Raw genomic sequence first — 17,535 nt, forward strand, 5'->3', positions numbered from 1 at the left:
CTGCACATCACAAGCAAAAGTCAATTCCAAATAGATGAAACACCTCTATGTGAAGAATAACTTTAAAACTCTTGTTAGACAACACAGAAAAATATCTTTATGTCCTCAGCCCATAAGAAAGGATTTTTCAAACAAAAAGAAGAAACAATAAAGGAAACTATTGATGATTTTTTACTTCTGTTTCTGAAAAGACAGCAGAAACAAAAGAAATACTACAGATCAATATGAAAAAGAAAAAAAATGTTATTACAGTGGGCAAAGGATAAGGCTATTTGCAGAAGAGGCAATCTCAATATCAAAAATGAAAAAAAGATGAAAGGCATTCAATCTCACTGGAAATTAAAATTAAAATCTCAATATAATATATACAATTTCATAGTTACAAGACTGGCAGAAATGAAAAGGTCTGACAACATCAAGTGTCACTAAGGTTGTGAGGTTAAAGGAACCCTCGGGTAATGCTGATGGGAATGTAATTTGGTACAACCACTTTGAGAAAAACGTGGTGCTAGCTGATAAAATGAAATGATGTGCATAATCCTGGCACCCAGCAATGCTTCTCCCAAGTATCCACCACTGAGCATTATTTTTCAAATGCAGGTTGCAACCAATTTTTCATTCGTCAAGAAATCAATTCAGTAGATTGAGACTAACTTTTTTTGAGACCAACATTTTTTAATGAGATAGAATAGACTAGGATATACCAGAATGGATTGCAGTAAGGGTAGGTATAGTCATGAAATCCTTGTTTCCATTATTTATAATGCACTAATATAAATATGTATTTAATTACTGGGTTTCAATGTAAATTTTATTTATTACCATAGATTATGGCTAAAAAATGTCTGAAAGCCACTGTCCTGGAGAAATTGTTATAATTATGCACAAAAAGACATGTACAAAAATGTTATTTCTTCTTAATGACAAAAAATTAGAAATAATGTCCATGAAGAGAAGAATAAATATTTAGTTACAATCACCCAGTGGGATACTATATAACAATGGAAGTTAGTGAACTGGAGCTACAGGTATCAACATAGATAAATCTCAAAGCATAATAAAAGTAACTTACAGAAGATATGTACAGTTTGATGATATCATTTACAGAACACTTAAAAGCATGCAAAATAATTACTTCATTGTTTAGGGGTACATATATGGGATTGTTTAGGGATATATACAGGAAAAGGAGAAAGACATGCATAGGAATAAACACCAAATTCATAACTGTGGTTACCTCTGCAATGGAGGGAGGGAATGTGCTGGAGGAGGGTTACATAGTAGGCCTCAACTATATTTAAAAGGTTTTTATTTATTAAATTCATTGGTGGACATACAAATGTTTGTAATATTATTTCCTATTCTTTGGGAATGTCTGAAATGTTTCATAGTTTTTTAAAAAGGAAAGATACCATATAAACTTAAAAGACATTTGGTTAGAAATTTATAAAATTTCCAAGAAAAAGATTAGTGAATTTAATACAATAAGCAATGACTTTTTTATATCGAAAATACCAGTGAAGAAGGTTTCTGATAAGATGGTAAAGTAGGTAATGTCTTTGTTTCATCTCCTTCCCAAGATTCAGTGGGTGAAACAAACAAAAAATACACAAAATGAGTGAATCCATGGAAATGATAATAACAAGAGAGCTATTAATAGATCAACATTTTTGATGAATTTCAGGAAGGTGGAAAGCAGATAGGATCTTATTGGAGATAACCCTGAACAGAGAAAACTGCAGCTCAGAACTGGCAGGAGAGATGCTGCACTGCAAATGCAGCAATTCCTTCCAAAAGAATGCCATCTTCCACACTCAAAGTCAGTACATACAAAGAACAGGCGTGGACTATGGGTAACTGTGGCTAATCAAGTAGATGTGTTATTAAAGATCTATCTACTCAACAGTCATTCCTGGAACACCAGCAAACCCAACCCACCCCCAGCCCACTCCCACCCCTGCCATGCACACACGCAACCGGGTACAGAGCAGCTGGCTGAAGAAAACCTCAGCTAGAGCCTCAGGATCTGTTCTCTAACAAAACAGTATCAAGGAGGGATGGACAGCATGGGTATTTTATCTATGGAGATGGTTAATAACTGCTACAGTAGAACCAGAGGGGGAAAAGGAATGGCAATTTCAGCTGGCACAAAAGTTACTGAAGTCCTTCTTACCCACACCCACACACATACACAAAGTAGTTTTTCTTATTTTGGCAGTTACACAGTGAGGCTGCCTATTCCCTTCCACTCACGCTAAAGGGAAGTCTGCCAATGTGTGGGATTCAACAACTTACACAAATCTAGTGATCATTCTAGGGAGAGATTTTATGGTTAAAAAGACCTATTCAGCTGCACAGGAGAGCCAGCCACTCCTTAACATAGTACTTCATTTAAGGATTACCAGCTATTGAGGAAAATCAAAACCATAAGAGAAAAAAAAGCAAAAAGAATTAGTATGATAATTGATCCTGGAAAAAAAAAAGAGACAGTTAAAAAAAAAAAAGAATCCTCAAATTTAAAAGTCTCTTGGCTCTTTTAGGAAAAGGATGCGTCAAAAAAGAAATAGAGGGCTTCCCTGGTGGTGCAGTGGTTCAGAGTCCACCTGCCGATGCAGGGGACACGGGTTTGTGCCCCGGTCCGGGAAGATCTCACATGCCGCAGAGCGGCTAGGCCCGTGAGCCATGGCCGCTGAGCCTGCGCGTCTGGAGCCTGTGCTCCTCAACGGGAGAGGCCACAACAGTGAGAGGCCCTCGTACCGCAAAAAAAAAAAAAAAAAAAAAGAAAAAAAAGAAAAAGAAATAGAGCTGGAAAAGTTTCTGATCTTTTCTTACACATATATTAACAATATCCAATCAATTAATATGCATGATACTTATTATCATGATAATTATACCATATGCATAATACTTAATAAATCTTTTTCACTTTTAGAAACTAAGACAATTTCCTTTTCCATAAGATTTTTACTGCTGCCTAATCTATAAACAGTAATGATTAGACATAATACTCAATAGGAAATTCAGTAAGCAAATTCCTGGATGTGTATTATACATTTTCCAAATGAAAGACAAAACAGAGACAGGAATATGCTAAGGCCAATAGATTTCTGTACTCCACTCTACCAAAGCTTTTTGGATTCTTATCATACCCAATGTCCCTAGGACAGATTAAGTCCAGTCTGAACAGTTCTAGAGACAGCAATGTAACAGATTAATATGGGTGTCATTTAAAATAAACAAGCCGTTTCCAATATTTAAATCCAATCTGGGGGAAGAGCTGGCAGAATTTAGAGGTTCTGGGATAAATCCATGTCTTAGAGAAGGTTCTGAAATTATCCCAACCTCCTAGAAGATATGACCATTACTTGGCTCAGACTTTCTGGGAAAATTTCAAAATGAAACCAATCTGTAAAATGAGGTCTAGAGATAAGGCATCATCTGTCTCCCAGCTTTTTCCAGTGTATCACTTACAGTACATTTAACTATTTACTAAGGAACTCAATGTCTTGAAAAAGTTAAAAATCAGATCTCACCTTTAAAAGTGCTTAAATAATACCTAAAGAAAACCTAATGTAGTTTTTCTATTGCATGTAAACAAAGGAAACTTGTTAAAAGAACAAATGTTTTTATAAATCCTCAGATGTCTTCTTGGCCTGTGTCATGTCATACAGCTGAAAGTCGTATTTCTAGAGCTCTTCATATATGCACAAGTTCAAAATACCCGAGCATCAAGCTGTTATTTAGTTGCTAAACTTGAATAAAACTATAAATCTAATGAAGTTCATCCTCAGAGTTCCAGAGTAGCCTTTCTATAGTTTTGTCCCCACAATGCCAGCTCTTCCTCCTGCTCACATGCCAGCTTTCTACCATATTTATATCTTTTTTCAGAGCCAGCAAGCCAAAAAGGACACTAGAGGTGATCTAGCCCAATGTCCTCATTTTGGAGAAAAGTAAACTGAGGTTTACAGAGTTAAAGTGATTTACCCAAGGTCACACAGATAATGAGAGCTGAAGCAGACCTGCACTTGGCCTCTCATGTCCTATGTAACAATGCTTTTTCCACCATACCAAGCTGCCTTTGAAAAACTGCAAAGAATATGACATTTATGCTTGCCTTCAAAGCCCTCAACCACTTCTCTCTGTGCCTTTTCCCTCTCGGTGCAACAAGTTATCAACTTTCAGTCAACAATAACCTTCTTTCTTATTAATTCTATTCCTATAACAACACAGGAAAGGATTCAGTATTCATTTACTGATAACACTTGTGCTCCTAATTTTACATTTATCTTTTAGAATGGAAAACACCACATTTCCCAAATCAAAATATTATAAAGCTTAACAATTATATACGCAATTTAAATTCAGAAAAAAACTAAATTACTTTAGATTCTTACTTTGCAGAAAGCGATGCTATAACATTTATTTCATTCCCTTAAAAGAAAAGCCAGAGGGCTTCCCTGGTGGCACAGTGGTTGAGAGTCTGCCTCACGATGCAGGGGACACGGGTTCGTGCCCCGGTCCGGGAAGATCCCACATGCCGCGGAGCGGCTAGGCCCATGAGCCATGGCCACTGAGCCTGCGCGTGCAGAGCCTGTGCTCCACAACAGGAGAGGCCACAACAGTGAGAGGCCCGCATACCGCAAAAAAAAAAAAAAAAAAGAAAGAAAAGCCAGAAATCACATATTGATTCCATTTTAATACTCACCACAAAAGTGATTTGATTGTGTCGCAGGTTAAGCTCAGTTAGTGAATCCAGCCCGTTAAGATTATCAACATGACTTAAAAGGTTCCTGGCAAGATTTAAAACTCTCAAATCACACAAATGATTGACATTTTCAATTTTGGTAATCTGTTAAAAAATGAGGAAGGGATGATTAGCAGGCATAAATCTCAGATGTGCATGTTATAAAAATAAAAGACATAGTCATTGAATTCAGTGACAAGTTTATATGAAGACATTTCAAAATCTATTTCCAGTTTCCTCTGTTGTAGATATTATGAAGTTACTTAACTTGTGAAGATTAACTAACAGAACATGTTTTATAATTTGACCATGGTAAGTATATTTTACCAAATAATCAGTAAGTCCATTGCTTGGGCATCTCTAAGTGCCTAACACTGTGCCAGGTCCCATGAAGGTGAAGAGAAATATACGTACTAGCTGTGAAATAGAAACTGTGAGCCCAAGGCATAAGCTCACAATGTTTTGATAAAACAAGACTACCTTTTGAGAGAAAAGGCAAGGAAAAGGAATGATACCAAGTTCCCCTTGTTAATTGTCCATTTATACTGCAGGATCCTGAGAGCAATCAAGAGACTGAATGGAAAAGATTCAAGGAACTAGGATCCCCAGTAGAGGGTGAGGATGGATATTCTTTATTAGTGAAACTGCTTAAGAGAGGAGATAGATAATGTTTAGGCAGGGTACAATATGGTGGACTTGAATTATGGAATATACACATGCATATAAGCACTGAACTGCAGCAGAGGAATTTGAGTTGCACAAGTAAGGATAAGTTAAAGGGTATAGCCTATGAAATGATGAGAGCTCAACATGATTTTCAGCCCCACTACTGTAATACAGCAAGCGTAGCACAAGGGGATGAGTTTCTACATGACCCAGAAATAGGGCTTCTTGCAGAGGCCTTCAACCTTTTAATGTAATGTACTTAAGTACATTACAATGAGTAATAACAATGAGTTATATACAACACTTTTCTTCTGAACATTAAAACAAATTTCACAATCACTGAAGATTAATTTTCTCATCTGTATTGCCATCACAATATTATTTGAAATTTTCTATTTAACACTTCAAAGCAGATATTGGCTAAAATAGCCTTTTTTTAAGATTTATAATCCAGTTTTCTATGATATTGTTTGGACCTTCTCTTATAGTCAAGAAATACCATCTAGATTTCACCTACATTCAAGAGGAGAAACCTAAGTATATTTATCGCAAATTCAATAATATATAAAGATAATATATGACCATGCTTTAAAATTTGTCCTGAGATTTTTGGTGTAACTAATGTAAAATGAAAATAAAATCTGTAAAAGAAGAAACAAGTTTATCAGTATTTGCAGATTACAGAACTGGACAGTAAGACATAGACAAAAACATTTCAAAACTAAATAGGTGATAGAATTTAAATTGTATAGAATCAGCAAAAAGTAAAATAGACACTGTAGAAAATCAATAATAACAGCATAAGCTTGAGAAATTCTACTAAAATACTAAAAAAATAGAGATAGGTATATGGAAAAGCAATATGTAAATATATACATAAATTTATACATATACATAAAGTTTTCTGAACTCAAGAAAGATAAATATACAGAATGAAAGGGTACATAACCTGTATATGGTATAGTCTTCCTTCTGCTAATAATTCTGGGACATTTCTTTTAGAAAACGACCTTTCTCCAATGCTATTTGGTCCTGGTGGGACATATAATTAGAATGCCTACATTTTAGTTTGGTCACTCTGAAAAGAAACGTTGTTAACTCTTATATATAGGTATCAATCTGTAATTTTAAAAAAGTCACTGGGGATATTGTTCAGCTTCTTGGTTTGCAATCAGGTCAGAATTTTGTGCAGCATCTCTGATGGAATAGTCTGTTACGTGTTGCAGCCATGGACAAAGTCACAGGCATAGAGAAAATGACAGAAATTTCAGAAAAAAGGTGGTGTAGGGTGAGAGCAGAGTTCTTGATCAGTTAATAAATTTCACAGCCAGAAGAAGAGATGATAGGAATGTTCAAAAGCCTAATCTTGGGTCACACTGATAAGAGAGAGTCTCAAGGTAGACAGCAGAGCTTTTTAGTACGTCTAGGAAAGCTGGATACTCCAGTCTTATGTATGTGTTTACTAGTAACCCAGACTGCTCTATCTGGATAAAGACAACCTTCCTACTCAGCAATAGGAAAGACATCTGCTTTCAGGCAAGCAACCACAGAAAGAGCCAGCTCTCCCTGAAGGAAAAGATGTCACTGAAAGAAAAGATTCTTTTTGAAGCACATTTGTGTCCATGTTAAAGCAAGCGTTTACCAAGAGAACATTTTCTGGTAGACAAAAAAAAATCTAGGTCATAAACTGAGAGTCAACCTCTCATATTCCTCTGTATTCTTTACTACTCACATACAATCAATTGTTAAATCTTAATGCTTTTACTTTTTAAATATTTATCCAATCTGCCCCCTTGTTATAGCCCTATCGCTACAACTTTAAGTTGCCATCACTTCTCACCAAGATTACTGAATTAGTCTCTCAGCTGTTCTCTGTTTCCAGTTTCACCTCCCCTCAGCTCTTTACATTCCCCAATCTGTTTCTTGAACACTATCACTATTCCTATCAATGTTTTCACATCCATAAACCAATTATATTTCATTTCACAATGTACATCACGTATCATTCTTATTTCCAATGGAAGTAAATTCAAAACACAAAGAGTAGTCATTTAATTTTCTTTTAGTTTTTTAACTACCTGATGCTATTTTTTTAGAGTTGCACGTTGTTTCAACTTGAATAGTGTATCTCCTGACTTTTTAGTCACCAAGACTGTCTTTGCTTTGAAATACTCCAAATTTTTGTTTATTGGATTTAAATATTTGAAACAAGACTCAGATTTTCATTTAACACATAACACATAACACAGGTCAGCTAACAAGGTAACAAGGTGACTTGGTCTAATATTTAGACCAAGTGATACATTATCCATTTACCAGTTGCTCTTATAGATCTTGGGTAATGCCTGTGAATTCTTAAAGGTATATATATATTATAATATAAAAACCGCATAAATGCTTATTTTTCATATATACACTTTAAAATAAACTTAATAAAAATATTGCTACCATAAAATGTTTCACTTATACTGATGAATAGCATTTAAAATAGTGGGTTACAGAAAGATAAAATAGCAATTCCTTATTATGGCATATAAAGCCTTCCACAGTCTGGCCTTAAACCTATCTCTCTTGCCTCATCTCTCACCATCCCTCAACATGTGCTAAATTCTCCAGCAGTAAAACATACTTATCATGTTGTTTTTAGTCTCAGTGCCTTTATATATGATGCTCTCTTACTGACAAGACTCTAATTCTTCTTCCTCTTCCACCACCATCTAACTAACTGGGTAACTTTCCCTCTACTAAAGTGATACTAACCAGCCTGCAGAGCTGGATAATTCCCAGGCATCAACATTCCTCCCTCTGAGTGCACACACAGGCAGACATATAGATGGGGCTGGGATGAGATTAGAACCTAGCAGATGTGGCCTATCTAATACATCTATCAAGGTTTTATTAATTATATTAGCTTTTCAACAAAATGATTAGGAATAACAGCTATTAGAAGGCCTAAAGAGATCACACTGAGGTTTACACCTGACCAACTGCAAGTGGGAGATTTGTTCTCAACAGGCAGGGACTCCCAGATCACCCCACCATGTACACTTACCACCTCAGGAGAGGTTTTACCTTCTGCATGAGTATGTAGCTCATGTAGCTATTTATAAATAAGTACTCATATTGCAAAGACTAAAATTTAAATGTAAGAGCAAAGGGTTAAAAAACAGCCAAGATGCTCTGCAAGAGAAGAATAAGGAGAGGGAACATAACAAACCAGACAGAGAAATTAAGACAGACAAATGTATGGGTAGACAAACTAATCGAATGGAATAATGATCCCAGGTTATATAGTAATCAGGGAATTATAAATCAAAATCATAAGGGGACACCACTTTATACCAATTCAATTGGCAAAAATTAAGAAGTCTGAAAATTCCAAATGTTGAAAAGGATGTGAAGCAACAGGATCTATTATGTGTTACTGGTGGGAGTATAAACTGGTACAATCACTTTGGAAGACAATTTGGCATTAACGTTTAAAGTTACACATTTAAATAACCTGTGACCCATCAGTTTCACTCCTAGATATATACCCTAGAGTACATATGATGTATGGAAGAAACATGTACAAGAATGTTCTTAGAAGTACTATCCTAATAGGAAACAAAAAAAAACCAAACAAACAAAAAGGAATCAACCCAAATGTCTATCAATAATAAAACGGAGAAAAAGGTTTTTGTGTAATCAAACCATGGAACATACAACAATAAAGATAAACTACAGCTATGTAGTCAAAATAGGTGAACCTCAGTAACATAATGTTGTATCCAAAAAGCAAACAGTGGATGACAATATATAGTTTGACACCTTTTTTTAAAATTAAAAGACAATACTACTAAACAATATATTATTTAAACACATATATGTGATAAAACCAACTAAAAACACCAGTAAAAGAATGATAAATGTGCAATCCAGAATAGTGTTGTCTTGGAATAAAGAAGGAACACTTAAGTAGAAGAAAATCATTAGTAATATTCTAGTTCTTGGGTTGGGGTTGGCTATAAGTTAATAAAAGACTAAATAAGAATCAAAATTGTCATAACTATAAGAATTCTAAATGTTTTATAAGTTTAATCTGTCACTTACCACTGAGGAATTACCAAACCTTATATAAATGAGCTTAATACCTTAATACCATAGCTAATTTCAGTGAATCAATAAAGTAACTCTGGAAAAATTCCACACAAGTATAATTCTTAAAACTTTTATATGAAATTTCCTAGACCTTTTTCAAATAAGAAAGAAATGAAAGGGCTTTAACAATACCTGATTTCCATGAAGGTCCAAGACATCTAAGCTTTTTAGATTCTCCAGATTTGAGATTTTCTTGATTCTGAAAATCAGAGTAAGTAGAGTAGAAATACAGATGTACCACATCTATTGTAAATCAAAAACTCTAAGGCATAACTCATTTTCATTTATTCTCTCTAGATAGGTAGATAGGCAGGCAGATAGACAGACAGACAGACATAGAAATATATATAGAGAGAAATTATATAAAATTGTATACTAAAACCTTTTTTTCATTGATTTTAATTATAATGTTAAAGATGCAGTCCCATTGGGGAAATGTCCCAAAGTCAGCTTGAAAGTCCTATCTTTAGGAAAGAACAATTCTACTTCTAGGAACTTTAGCACTTATTCAAGGCAATTCCTTTCACCTGAGAATACAGCCTAAATTCCTTACCTCAGTCCTCAAGGCCCTAAATTCTCTGACTACTGACTCTTCCTCCAGCTTATCTCCTACCAAGACTCCAGTGCACCCAGTCACTCTGCTCCAGCCACAGGAGCTTTCTTGCCATCTCTAACTTGACAAATTCATTTCTGCCTGGGGTGTTTACCCTTGCTGTTCCTTCTTCCTTAATGTTCTTCCCCCAGAACTTCACATGGTTGGTTCACTCCTTCATGTTATTCAAGTCTTGGCTCAAATATCTTCTCAGAGCAGCCTTTTCAGATGACCCTATCAAAAAGAGCTCTTGAGGAGACCTTCAAGATGGTGGAGGAGTAAGATGTAGAGATCACCTTCCTCCCCACAAATACATCAGAAATATATCTACATGTGGAACAACTCCTACAGAACACCTACTGAATGCTGGCAGAAGACCTCAGACTTCCCAAAATGCAAGAAAATCCCCATGTACCTGGGTAGGGCAAAAGGAAAAAGAATAAACAGAGACAAAAGAATAGGGACGGGACCTGCACCAGTGGGAGGGAGCTGTGAAGGAGGAAAAGTTTCCACACACTAGGAAGCCCCTTCACTGGTGGAGATGGGGGGTGGTGGGGGGAAGCCTCGGAGCCATGGAGGAGAGCACAGCAACAGGGGTGCAGAGGGCAAAGCAGAGAGATTCCCACACAGTGGATTGGTGCCAACCAGCACTCACCAGCCAGAGAGGCTTGTCTGCTCACCCGCCGGGACAGGTGGGGATGGGAGTTGAGGCTTGGGCTTCAGAGGTCAGATCCCAGAAGGGGATCTAGTGCCCACAGCTAGGTGGGAGGGAGTCCGAGAAAAAGTCTGGAACTGCCTAAGAGGCAAGAGACCATTGTTTCTGTGTGCACGAGGAGAGGGGATTCAGAGCACCGCCTAGACGAACTCCAGAGACGGGCACAAGGCGCAGCTATCAGCTCGGACACCAGAGACGGGCATGAAACACTAAGGCTGCTGCTGCAGCCACCAATGAGCCTGGGTGCAAGCACAGGTCACTAGGCAACCTCCCCTCCTGGGAGCTTGTGCAGCCTACCATGGCCAGGGTCCCGTGATCCAGGGACAACTTCCCCGGGAGAACACACAGCACGCCTCAGGCTGTTGCAACGCCACATTGGCCTCTGCCACCACAGGCTCACCCCGCATTCCATACCCCTCCCTCCCCATGGCCTGAGTGAACCAGAGCCCCCTAATCAGCCGCTACGTTAACTCCATGCTGTCTGAGCAAAGAGCAGATGGCCTCAGGCGACCTACACGCAAAGGTAGGTCCAAGTCCAAAGCTGAACCCCAGGAGCTGTGCGAACAAAGAAGAGAAAGGGAAATCTCTCCCAGCAGCCTCAGGAACAGTGGATTAAATCTACACAATCAACTTGATGTACCTTGCATCTCTGGAATACCTGAATAGACAACGAATCATCCTAAAATTAAGGCTGTGGACAATGGGAGCAACTGTAGACTTGGGGTTTGCTTTCTGCATCTAATTTGTTTCTGGTTTTACATTTATCTTAGTTTAGTATTTACAGTTTATTATCATTGGTAGACTTGTTTATTGATTTGGTTGCTCTCTTCCTTTTATTTTTATATATTGATATATATATTTTTTCCTTTTTCTCTTTTTGTGAGTGTGTATGAGTATACTTCTTTTTGAGATTTTATATGTATAGCTTTGCTTTACCATTTGTCCTAGGGTTCTGTCAGTCCATTTTTTTTTTTATTAGTATAGTTTTTAGCACTGGTTATCATTGGTGGATATGTTTCTTGGTTTGGTTGCCCTCTTCTTTCTTTCTTTTTATTATTACTTTAATTTTTTAATTTGTAATAATTTTAAAATTATTTTTTTATTTTAATAACTTTATTTCCTTCCTTCCTTCTTTCTTCCTTCCTTCCTTCCTTTCTTTCTTCCTTGCTTCCTTCCTTCCTCCCTCCTTACCTCCCTCCCTCCCTCTCTCTCTGTCTTTCTTTCTTTCTTTCTTACAGGGTCTTGGTGCTCTGGCCGGGTGTCAGGCCTGTGACTCTGAGATGGGAGAGCCGAGTTCACGACACTGGTCCACCAGAGACCTCCCAGTTCCATGTAATATCAAATGGCAAAAGCTCTCCCAGAGATCTCCATCTCAACGCTAAGACCCAGCTCCACTCAACGACCAGCAAGCTACAGTGCTGGACACCCTATGCCAAACAACTAGCAAGACAGGAACACAAACCCACCCATTAGCACAGGGGCTGCCTAAAATCATAATAAGGTCACAGACACCCCGAAACACAGTACCAGACGTGGTCCTGCCCACCAGAAAGACAATATCCAGCTTCATCCACCAGAACACAGGCACCAGTCCCCTCCACCAGGCAGCCTACATCACCCACTGAACCAACCTTAGCCACTGGGGGCAGACAACAAAAACAACGGGAACTACGAACATGCAACCTGGGAAAAGGAGCTCCCAAACACAGTGGGTAAAGCAAAATGAGAAGACAGAGAAACACACAGCAGATGAAGGAGCAAGGTAAAAACCCACCAGACCAAACAAATGAAGAGGAAGGAGGCAGTCTACCTGAAAAGGAAATCAGAGTAATGATAGTAAAGATGATCCAAAATCTTGGAAACAGAATGGAGAAAATACAAGAAACGTTTAACAAGGACCTAGAAGAACTAAAGAGCAAACAAACAATGATGAACAACACAATAAATTAAATTAAAAATTCTTTAGAAGAAATCAGTAGCAGAATAACTGAGGCAGAAGAACGGATAAGTGACTTGGAAGATAAAATAGTGGAAATAACTGCTGCAGAGCAAAATAAAGAAAAAAGAATGAAAAGAATTGAGGACAGTCTCAGAGACCTCTGGGACAACATTAAACGCACCAACATATGAATTATAGAGGTCCCAGAAGAAGATGAGAAAAAGAAAGGGACTGAGAAAATAATTGAAGAGATGAGAGTTGAAAATTTCCCTAATATGGGAAAGGAAATAGTCAATCAACTCCAGGCAGTGCAGAGAGTCCCATACAGGATAAATCCAAGGAGAAACACGCCAAAACACATATTAATCAAACTATCAAAAATTAAATACAAAGAAAAAATATTAAAAGCAGCAAGGGAAAAACAACAAATAACATACAAGGGAATCCCCATAAGGTTAACAGCTGAACTTTCAGCAGAAACTCTGCAAGCCAAAAGGGAGTGGCAGGACATATTTGATGAAAGGGAAAAACCTACAAACAAGATTCCTCTACCCAGCAAGAATCTCATTCAGATTCAGCAGAAAATTAAAAGCTTTACAGATAAGCAAAAGCTAAGAGAATTCAGCACCACTAAAGCAGCTTTACAACAAATGCTAAAGGAACTGCTATAGGCAGGAAACACAAGAGAAGGAAAAGACCTACAATAACAAACCCAAAACAATTAAGAAAATGGGAATAGGAACATACATATCGTTAATTACCTTAAATGTAAATGGATTAAATGGTCCCACCGAGACACCGATTGGTTGCATGGATACAAAACCAAGACCCGTATATATGCTGTCTACAAGAGACCCACTTCAGACCTAGGGACACATACAGACTGAAAGTGAGGGGATGGAAAAAGATATTCCATGCAAATGGAAATCAAAAGATAGCTGGAGTAGCAATTCTCATATCAGACAAAATAGACTTTAAAATAAAGACTATTAGAAGAGACAAAGAAGGACACTACATAATGATCAAGGGATCTATCCAAGAAGAAGATATAACAATTGTAAATGTTTATGCACCCAACATAGGAGCACCTCAATATGTAAGGCAAATGTTGACAGCCATAAAAGGGGAAGTCGACAGTAACACAATCATAGTAGGGGACTTTAACACTCCACTTTCACCAATGGACAGATCAACCAAAACAAAAATAAATAAGGAAACAAAAGCTTTAAAATGACACATTAAACAAGATGGACTTAATCGACATTTATAGGACATTCCATCCAAAAACAACAGAATACACTTTCTTCTCAACTGCTCATGGAACATTCTCCAGGATAGATCATATCATGGGTCACAAATCAAGCCTTGGTAAATTTAAGAAAATTGAAATCACATCAAGTATCTCTTCTGACCACAATGCTATGAGACTAGATATCAATTACAGGAAAAAATCTGTAAAAAATACAAACACACGGAGGCTAAACAATATACTACTAAATAACCAAGAGATCACTGAAGAAATCAAGCAGGAAATCAAAAAATATCTGGAAACAAATGACAATGAAAACACGATGACCTAAAACCTATGGGATGGAGTAAAAGCAGTTCTAAGAGGGAAGTTTATAGCAACACAATCCTACCTCAAGAAACAAGAAACATCTCAAATAAACAACCTAACCTTACACTTAAAACAATTAGAGAAAGAAGAACAAAATAACTCCAAAGTTAGCAGAAGAAAGGAAATCATAAAGATCAGATCAGAAATAAATGAAAAAGAAATGAAGGAAACAATAGCAAAGATCAATAAAACTAAAAGCTTGTTCTTTGAGAAGATAAACAAAACTTATAAAACATTAGCCAGACTCATCAAGAAAAAAAGTGAGATGACTCAAATCAATAGAATAAGAAATGAAAAAGGAGAAGTAACAACAGACACTGCAGAAAAACAAAGGATCATGAGAGAGTACTACAAGCAACTATATGCTAATAAAGTGGACAACCTGGAAGAAATGGACAAATTCTTAGAAAAGCACAACCTTCCGAGATTGAACCAGGAAGAAATAGAAAATATGAACATACCAATCACAAGAACTGAAATTGAGACTGTGATTAATAATCTTCCAACAAACAAAAGCCCAGGGCCAGATGGCTTCACAGGCAAATTCTATCAAACATTTAGAGAAGAGCTAACACCTATGCTTCTCAAACTCTTCCAAAATACAGCAGAGGGACGAACACTCCCAAATTCACTCTACAAGGCCACCATCACCCTGATTCCAAAACCAGACAAAGATGTCTCAAAGAAAACTACAGGCCAATATCACTGATGAACATAGATGCAAAAATCCTCAACAAAACACTAGCAAACAGAATCCAACAGCACATTAAGAGGATCATACAGCATGATCAAGTGGGGTTTATCCCAGGAATGCAAGGATTCTTCAATATATGCAAATCAATCAATGTGATACACCATATTAACAAATTGAAAGAGAAAAACCATATGACCATCTCAATAGATGCAGAGGAAGCTTTTGACAAAATTCAACACCCATTTATGACAAAAACCCTCCAGAAAGTAGGCATAGAGGGTACTTACGTCAACATAATAAAGGCCATATAGGACAAACCCACAGCCAACATCGTTCTCAATGGTGAAAAACTGAAACCATTTCCACTAAGATCAGGGACAAGACAAGGTTGTCCAGTCTCAGCACTATTATTCAACATAGTTTTGGAAGCTTTAGCCACAGCAATCAGAGAAGAAAAAGAAATAAATGGAATCCAAATCAGAAAAGAAGAAGTAAAACTGTCACTGTTTGCAGATGACATGACACTATACATAGAGAATCCTAAAGATGCTACCAGAAAACTACTAGAGCTAATCAATGAATCTGGTAAAGTAGCAGCATACAAAAGTAATGCACAGAAATCTCTTGCATTCCTATACACTAATGATGAAACATCTTAAAGAGAAATTAAGGAAACACTCCCATTTACCACTGCAACAAAAGGAATAAAATACCTAGGAATAAACCTACTTAGGGAGACAAAAGACCTGTATGCAGAAAACTATAAGACACTGATGAAAGAAATTAAAGATGATACCAACAGATGGAGAGATATGCCATGTTCTTGGATTGGAAGAATCAACATTGTGAAAATGACTATACTACCCAAAGCAATCTACAGATTCAATGCAATCCCTATCAAACTATCAGTGGCATTTCTCACAGAACTAGAACAAGAAATTTCACAATTTGTATGGAAAAACAAAATACCCCGAATAGCCAAAGCAATCTTGAGAAAGAAAAATGGAGCTGGAGGAATCAGGCTACCAGACTTCAGACTATACTACAAAGCTGCAGTAATCAAGACAGTATGGTACTGGCACAAAAACAGAAATATAGATCAATGGAACAGGATAGAAAGCCCAGAGATAAACCCTAGCACATATGGTCACCCTATCTTTGATAAAGGAGGCAAGAATATACAATGGAGAAAAGACAGCCTCTTCAATAAGTGGTGCTGGGAAAACTGGACAGCTACATGTAAAAGAATGAAATTAGAACACTCCCTAACACCATACAATTGAAGACCTAAATGTAAGGCCAGATACTATAAAACTCTTAGAGGAAAACATAGGCAGAACACTCTATGACATACATCACAGCAAGATCCTTTTTGACCCACCTCCTAGAGAAATGGAAATAAAAGCAAAAATAAACAAATGGGACCTAATGAAACTTAAAAGCTTTTGCGCAGCAAAGGAGAACATAAACAAGACGAAAAGATAACCCTCAGAATAGGAGAAAATATTTGCAAATGAAGCAACTGACAAAGGATTAATCTCTAATATTTACGAACAGCTCCTGCAGCTCAATATCAAAAAAACAAACAACCCAATCCAAAAATGGGTGCAAGACCTAAATAGACATTTCTCCAAAGAAGATTGCCAACAAACACATGAAAGGATGTTCAACATCACCAATCATTAGAGAAATACAAATCAAAACTAAAATGAGGTCAACTCACACCAGTCAGAATGGCCATCATCAAAAAAATCTACAAACAATAAATGCCAGAGAGGGTGTGGAGGAAAGGGCATCCTCTTGCACTGTTGGTGGGAATGTAAATTGATACAGCCACAGTTCTCTATGGAGAACAGTATGGGTGGTCCTTTAAAAACTAAAAATAGAACTACCATACAACCCAGCAATCCCACTACTGGGCATATACCCTGAGAAAACCATATTTCAAAAAGAGTCATGTACCACAATGTTCATTGCAGCTCTATTTACAATAGCCAGGACATGGAAGCAATGTAAGTGTCCACTGACAGATGAATGGATAAAGAAGATGTGGCACATATATAAATGGAATATTACTCAGCCATAAAAAGAAACGAAATTGAGTTATTTGTAGTGAGGTGGATGGACCTAGAGTTTGTCGTACAGAGTTAAGTAAGTCAGAAAGAGAAAAACAAATACCGTATGCTAACACATATATATGGAATCTAAAGAAAAAAAATGGTTCTGAAAAACCTAGGGGCAGGACAGGAATAAAGATGCAGACACAGAGAATGGACTTGAGCACACGGGGAGGGGGAAGGGTAAGCTGGGATGAAGTGAGAAAGTGGCACGGACATATATACAATACCAAATGTAAAATAGATAGATAGTGGGAAGCAGCCACATAGCACAGGGAGATCAGCTCCGTGCTTTGTGACCACCTAGAGG

The 17,535-nt window shown here is 37.2% G+C and overlaps 1 protein-coding gene across 4 annotated transcripts in view; it reads right to left on the reverse strand.

Annotated features, from left to right (window-relative positions):
- The window catches only part of LRRC49 (leucine rich repeat containing 49), a 130,090-nt gene that overhangs the window by 94,484 nt on the left and 18,071 nt on the right, over window positions 1-17,535 (reverse strand). For all 4 annotated transcript variants that reach the window (XM_060095194.1, XM_060095190.1, XM_060095192.1 and 1 more), the window contains 2 exons: window positions 9,683-9,749; window positions 4,706-4,849 (listed from right to left, as the gene is read on the reverse strand). In XM_060095194.1, coding sequence (XP_059951177.1) covers window positions 4,706-4,849; window positions 9,683-9,749 — 211 coding nt within the window. The remainder of the gene's footprint in view (window positions 1-4,705; window positions 4,850-9,682; window positions 9,750-17,535) is intronic.

This window comes from Mesoplodon densirostris, chromosome 4 (assembly GCF_025265405.1).
Source record: "Mesoplodon densirostris isolate mMesDen1 chromosome 4, mMesDen1 primary haplotype, whole genome shotgun sequence".
Lineage (NCBI taxonomy): Eukaryota > Metazoa > Chordata > Mammalia > Artiodactyla > Ziphiidae > Mesoplodon > Mesoplodon densirostris.